The 7,467-nt window shown below is 38.6% G+C and overlaps 1 protein-coding gene across 1 annotated transcript; it reads left to right on the top strand.

Moving 5' to 3' along the window:
* The first annotated feature begins 399 nt into the window (after window positions 1–399).
* Window positions 400–7,176, top strand: LOC117831433. Its single transcript, XM_034710128.1, has 5 exons — window positions 400–425; window positions 832–1,166; window positions 5,091–5,166; window positions 5,324–5,365; window positions 6,733–7,176. Exons 2-5 carry the CDS (start codon window positions 930–932, stop codon window positions 7,119–7,121), a joined length of 744 nt encoding a protein of 247 aa, XP_034566019.1. The 5' UTR covers window positions 400–425; window positions 832–929; the 3' UTR covers window positions 7,122–7,176.
* The last annotated feature ends 291 nt before the right edge of the window (window positions 7,177–7,467 follow it).

Genomic DNA, 7,467 nt, shown 5'->3' with positions numbered 1-7,467 from the left:
ATAAAAAACAACGTAACCTAAAAAAAATACGTAGAAAAAAAGGTAATGTAAAAAAAAATACGATAAAAGGAATGCAAAAAAAGGAAAATGTTGAAATGTTGAAAGAAAACTTGGAAAATGGAATGTAAAAAAATGTAAAGTAAAACATAATGTAATAAGATTGTCACCAAAAAAAAGTTACGTAAAAAGGAATGTAATAGAAAATTTAAAACCCAAAACATAACTTATAAAAACAAAACAGAAGGCCAGTGTTGAACAGGAGTTAAAACTGGTTTAACTTGTCATCACATTTATTTATATCCTTTACTAATCAACCAAGTGTTTTGTTTTTCTTTCTCTATGTCACCTGGATGACGCCTTCTGGCCCCAAACACCAAAATGTTTACAGCAAACAAAGAAGACAAAGTCTGTGCTGATAAAGAGCAGTAAGACTTTTCCTATTGAAGTTTGTCTGCTAATATCATGCGAGATTAAGTCTCAGCACAGAAGCAGCCTGTAGAAACATCCATCAGAGAAACACTTCACAGCCTGTACCTTTAACTTTTACTTCTTCAAAAAGACTTTGTTGTCTGAAGTAGATTTACTCCCATTTGAATAAAACATTTGTGCCACTTTTTAAAAGGCCACAAAGTCCTTGAGGAGTCATGATATGACATAAAAGTATAAAGTTTATGTCAGAGTACATTAACTCTCCTGAGAGGGAAAGTAAAGTGAAAGATCTAATAATAGCACATTATTCCCACCTTTCATACATCATTTGAATAAAGAAGATGCTCCTCCTCCTCTTTTTTCCCTTTCCTTTTTATGAATGGACTGATGATGTAACCACAGAGAAAATGTGGGCGTTCAGTATCTGCCCCCTGTTAATATAAGTCGGCAGATGTGTGACTGATAAACAGCTTACTACAGCAGCTGCCATTGACAGAGATATGACTGCAGATATGGGACAGAAGCAGATGAGATACTCTCTGCCAGATGAGGCGGCCTGCGGTGTGGACATGAACCGGGAAGAGGCAGTGCTTATCCTCCTTCAACACTGCCGGGACATGAAGAGGCAGGAAACTCGTCTCAGACTCTTCACTCTGCTGCTGCTGCTGCTGCTCAGCTGTGGGGCGCTCTTTGTTTTAGCTCACATTTACAGAAACTCTGGACCCAGTGGACAAAGGGTAAGTACCACAAGTTCCTCTTTCAGATCTCCATCTTTCCTTCCTTTTCTGAATGGTCACTAGTTTTAATTTGTGCAACAGTAGAGGAACAAACAACTTCAAGTGATTACATTTCACTTTTCCAGTCGACCCCTGAAGCATGCAGCTGTACAGAAGTTCAAAACTAGAAATGCTGCTGTGCCGGTTTTTCCTCTCCAACACCGATTAATAGATAAGAGAGTGAGACAAGAGCTTCAAAGACAAACTGCTGACATTGAGAAAGCCTTGACTAACTTTAAAATCACTGCTATTTGAAATTAGACGATGATTTACTTGTATGACTGAAGGGCAAATTACTCACACCAATTGAAGGATTACTCCTTCTTTCCTTGATCAACTTGATTTAAATCTGACAAAATGCAGATGTGGTTCCAGATGATTTAACTTCTTGCACCTTGCCTTCTGCAGCTGCCTCTCATCTTGTGTTTCAGACTGACATTCAAAAGTTACAGATTGCCAGTGGTGGACAAAGTACACAGCTTCATTACTTAAGTCAAAGTATAGATACTACATGTCAAATATTACTCCAATACAAGTGAAAGTTGCTCTGTCAGATTATTACTTGAGTTAAAGTACTGGAGTACTTCCTTTTAAAAATACTGAAGTATTCAAAGTACTTCTTAAAAAATCTCAAATCACTGTCTTTTAACAAAGCATGAGTGCAGTAAAGACGACATAGGAGTACATTCTGTTACATGATGTTTATTTAGAAACCATTATTTGAAATCTCTAAAAACCATACCATGGAATAAAAACAGAAACTAAGTTACTCCTTAGTTTGAAATGTTCATCTGGAATAAAACAAATGTTACATAGCTCAACATGCTTTCTCAGGTTGGACAGTGAATGTTTGTCTGTTTGGGCAGAGTGGGAAACAGGGAGAACATTTCAAACGATACGTATCATTCTTCATTTCAAAAACCTCTAACATGGGCTGAAGATATGGAAATGTGTGCTCAGGTGGAGAATTATATCCATCATTACGACCCCTAAATGATCGTCCTGATCTGAGTGAAATATGTGTTTGCGCCACGCTCAACCGTGGAGACATACAATATACAGGTACGACTAAACCACTGAGACAAACAGAACTACACAAACATATTTTACTGTCTTAGGATCAGATTTCAGAAAAGAGAAGGAAATTCATGAGCTGACTTCAAAGCAAAAGTAGTGAGTAACTACAGCACTGATAGAAATGTAGTGGAGTAAAAAGTACAATAATTGTCTTCTGAATGTAGTGGAGTAAAAGTAATAAGTATCACCAAAAAATAATACTCAAGTAAATAATAATAATAATAATAATAATTAGAATAATAATTAGAATAAAAATAATAATTCTTTATTTATATAGCACTTTTCAATACAAGTAACAAAGTGATTTACAGTGGGCAATAAAAACAAGAAGTGCAAAGCAAAATGAAGCGATTAAAAATAGAATGAAATAAAAGCTTAAAAACCCTACAAATGTATAAAATAGACCCTTAAAATCCGAGCTACAATTAAATAAAATCACAGAATAAAAGCTTTCCTGTAAAAATGTGTCTTGAGTAATGACATAAAACACGGGACTGACTCTGCAAGTCTGATCTTCTCTGGCAGGCTGTTCCAGAGTGTAGGAGCCCTGACTGAAAACGCCCTGTCCCCTTTGGTTTTCAGTCAGGTCCTTGGAACAGCTAACAGAACACTGCCAGAGGATCTCAGACTGCCTAGGTTTGTAGGAGGATAAAAGCTCAGAGATATATAGAGGGGCAAGTCCATGTAGTGCTTTAAAAGTCAATAAAATAATCTAAAAATCAATCCTAAAGTAAAGTACAGATATCCCAAAAATGTACTTAAGTACAGTACTCATAGTAATTTACTATGTTACTGTCCACCACTGCAGATTGCCTTTAGGGCTGTAGTGGCGTTTCCTCCTGATACTAAAGCCACAAAAGAGCTGTGGGCACGTCAACATGATTTCCAATGCAAATGACATGAGAGGCGATCCAGTTTAAAAACTTTTAATAAAAAATAAAAAGTCACATGGTAGAAAAACTGTGAATAATGATTGTCTCACTTACTCACTGCATGTGCTAAGTGAGTCAATCATTAGCTACTAAGGGAGCTATTCAATCAAGTTAACCCCTTGTGCACTGGGTGTTATTCCTTACTTCAAAAATGCACAAAACAGGAATTTAAAACATTTTTCCAACTAACTTATACCTACACATTCTGACTCTTACAAAGGCTCTTTAAGAACCAGCTCCAGATTATCTCTGGTTTAAATGTAAATGCTTTATTAATCCTTGGATGTTTGAGTCTCTTGGAGAATGGTTTTGTGTCTCTCTTAGAGGAGAAGCTGTCTGAGTCAGTCTTTTGGCATCTTGCTCGTGTGACTGGTTTTGCTTTGTTCTGTATTCCTTATCGTTTTTCCTACAGTGACACTCTTAGAGTTTTAGTTGGAGAGCTCTTTAATTGATGTTTTTATCCTAAGTGATGAACACAGTAAAAAAGAAGTGTGCTGTTAGAAACTAAACTTTAACATCTTGTTGACTCTCGTTTGGGAGAAGGCGAACAGCTGACCCAGTACTCTACCACCTCTAAAGCAATTGTCTCTAAATGACCACATGTCATAAACTTGTCGACACAAACTTTACGGCCACAGTCAAAGTCAGCGTCCACGTTTGGTAAACAATGTATTTCCCCTTTCTTCAAAGCTGTGAAGGCACAGATTTTTTACATATCAATGAGCTGTCACGTCCTACATCGAGTTATTACTGTCATATAACGACACTCTGGAGGGCAGGACGGTTTTACATATGTCCCAAAAGACTGGACGAAAGATCCCCAAATAACTTCTGCAACCTTTCAAGAGACAATATCACATTTGCTCTAAATATGTAATAATTAATGTCATTAATACTAATATAAAAGCATGTTTGAGTGAATTCGGCATGCCTGATTATCACTTAGGATGAGCTGTATCAGGCAGGGGTTGAACACAGAGCAGCCTCCCAGGCAGCGGGATGCGACCAAGCTGGTTCTCCCACCTCATGGCTTACAGCAACAGAGTTCTCCTCCTCGACTCTGTTAGCTGGTCGGGTAAATAAAATTGGGATTCAGATTTTTAAGTTTATTTGCAGAGCAGACGGACTCACAGGCTCTTTGGTGTTTGTGGTTGGTGGTATGTTTACTCTCTCAGAGCGAACCGGCTTTTGGGTGCTGACTTAGGTAGTGAAGGAAGTGCAAGCCACATTCACTCTGTTTTTTTGTATTGAAAATATAGAAATACGGATTGAATTAGTGCTTTATTTAGACATGTGACGGTCTCTAAAACCACTTAAATGAGAGGATTAGATTTTTAAAGACATGGAAACATGATTATTTCAAAGTGTTACAACTCCCCTTGTTTGTTTTATTATATTCATCATTAATTTTATTTTTTATTAGTAATTAAATGTAATTTTCTCTTTATCAAAACAAGATTTGGTATTTTACAAAAAAATGTCATGAAAATTAAATGATTATTTTATGTTCATTTATTATAACTATCATGATTGTTATTTGAAGTATTCATTAAATATGTTTTTCTCTTTATAAAAAAATGTCTTGGAAATCAAGGAATTATATTATGCATTTTTAAAATTATAACTAGCATTGTTATTATTATGACAATTATTATTGCTGTTAAAAAACAGAAACTAGACTAGGTCTTAAACATTAGGGGATTATCTTCTGAAAAGGCTCGTCTGATATTCAGATTTACACGGTGATATCGTTTCAGCTGCTGTCATTTGACACCAGGCAACAGCGGCTGCTGGGACAGCAAAGATCTAATTCCGCAATTTAATTTGTTGCTGTAAAACGTGTAAATTAAAATCTGTTTGTTTTTTTTCTCCCTAGAGTGAGAAGCAAGTCCTGGAGAAGCAAGTCCTGGAGAAGCAAGTCCTGGAGAAACAAGTCCTGGGGTGCCCTACAGGTATGCTGTCATTACCGTCGTGCTTCCTGAAATCTGATGAGTTAACCTGAGTTTTGAAGCTGCTGCTCTTCCCTCTCTCTTGAGAAAAATGTACAGTATCTGATGGCATGTTTGGACTCATTTTGAAACCACTTTCTCCTCATTTTTTTTTTTACAGCTGTTCCAGAAAGAGAAGTCCAAAGTCTGCATGTTGATCTCAGTAAGTGTGCGATTTCACAACATTGGTGATGATTGCTCAAGGCAGGAAGAAATCACAACATATGCCAACAATTCTGTCTCAAAGACTCATCCTACATGATGCAAGGCAGCTATCAAAAACACAAGACACTGAGTCACACCTGACTTCAAGCGGAAACTCTGAATCCAAAACTTCCAAACTCTATAACTTTCTTATTAAAAGTGTGATGAAACTCTCAGAAAGAGCTACTGGAGGATGTTGGCTCTCATCGGAGCTCAGCAGTTCTGACTCAGCAGTGCAGCTGTCTGCGGAGAGAATTCCAAGATGTGACATTTAGAGAGATAAGAAAAAACAACATGCACTCTGATGTCACTTTCTCAAAGGGGAACACAGCCTCTGTGTTAACCGCCAGTAACACGGAGAAACATCAAACGGGAGTAAAATCTGAATAATTACAGCAATAACTAAGGGCAGTCAAACTGGGAAAAGAAATGTGCGGTGATAAACTTCACTGTGCCAGAACATTTTTCAGGACCGACTTTAAATCAATCTTTATTTATATAGCACCAAATCACAACAAATGCAATCCTCAGACTCTTTCCAAACAGAGCAGGTTTAGACCGTACTCTATGTTCTATTATTAACAAAGTCCGAACATCAGGACAGGATGAGATCCAATCCCATCTTACAGACAGGACTCAGTCTGATCTCATCTTAATACACCATGAGCAGAGCACTTTGCAGCATTTAGCAAGTTACAGTGGCAAGGACAAACTTCCTTTAACAGGCAGAAACCTCCAGCAGGACCAGACTCATGTTAGACACACATCTGCTGAGACCGTGTTGGAGAGAGGGATAGAGGGAGATGATGAGAGAGAGAGAGAGATGATAGTGGTGAGACAGATAATAGTAGTTGTAGTAGCTGGAGTCTGGCATGTAGCACACAGCAGCAGGTCAGAGCAAAGCTACGGGTCAAGGGAGCTCAGGGACTCAAGAAAGTTCTAAGGTTAGTAACTTTAATGGGACAGGCAGAGAGAGGGAAAGACAGGATCCTAGTGTGGCAGTTCCCCCCGGCAGTTTAAGCCTATAGCAGCATAACTAAGAGCTGGTCCAAGCCGAAATGTGTCCAGCATCTACTTTAACATTGCTTATGAGTCACCCTTTAATTGCATTCAGCACTCAGCAGCTGAACAAACTCTGATACAGTCTGAACTCTGCACACTGCACTGTTCTCAACTTGGCACTCTCATAAGTTCTCTGATAATGTTCTTTTGAATGATTATTATGTTCCGTCTTATATGGCTGTCGTCTTTGTCATTTGTGTGCTTTTATGTTCTTGGTGCAAAGCAAATCCTTGGTTGATTTTTGGTACTTCTCTCCCCCTGCAGTATCCCAGTATGAAGAACACAAGGTCATTTCAACAGATATGAAATGGATTGTCAAGTTTGGTAACAACTATGACCCCGAACGTCGTGCCATTGTGATCCCTGAGGATGGCCGCTATCTCTTCTACTTGAGGGTGACATTCCGTTGCCTCAACAACTCGGGCATCGAGTTCAGAAATCTACATTTGGAACTTAAAAAGTGGAACGAAAGACACAGCCTGAAGAAACCCCTGATGTCTGCAACGGACAGTGTACAGTGCAGGAAGGAAATGTTCAGGACTTTGTCTGTGGTGCAGCAATTTGAACTGATAAAAGATGACCATGTGAGTGTATTCATTGGTGAGGGCTACGATATGATCAAAGAATCATCATTTGGGGCTCTTCTCACATAGAGAATGGCTCTCTTGAGAATATGCAATATCTGCATTTCTTCAATGTGTCAGTTGATTATCTTTGAATTCAATGTCTTTTATTTCTTGTGAGCATGATTCATGGGCTCTGAGAGTTTGTAAATATGACCGGTCATAGCCATGAACTGTAACGCGGACTACCACCAGATGCATTGCGGTCCGGCTCCGTGCTCTCTCATCTGTCAACACCCACCGGCTGCATTTTCAGAACGCAGCAGGAGCAGGACCGCAGGACAGCTGGAGTCATGTGACCGAGAATTTCCTGTGATAATTACTGAATCAAGGATTATCCGACTCCACGATGAGCCTCTCCTCATCCATGATGTCT

Source organism: Notolabrus celidotus, chromosome 19, assembly GCF_009762535.1.
Source record: "Notolabrus celidotus isolate fNotCel1 chromosome 19, fNotCel1.pri, whole genome shotgun sequence".
In the NCBI taxonomy this organism is placed as follows: domain Eukaryota; kingdom Metazoa; phylum Chordata; class Actinopteri; order Labriformes; family Labridae; genus Notolabrus; species Notolabrus celidotus.
This window is presented reverse-complemented; position numbering and strand designations above follow the sequence as displayed.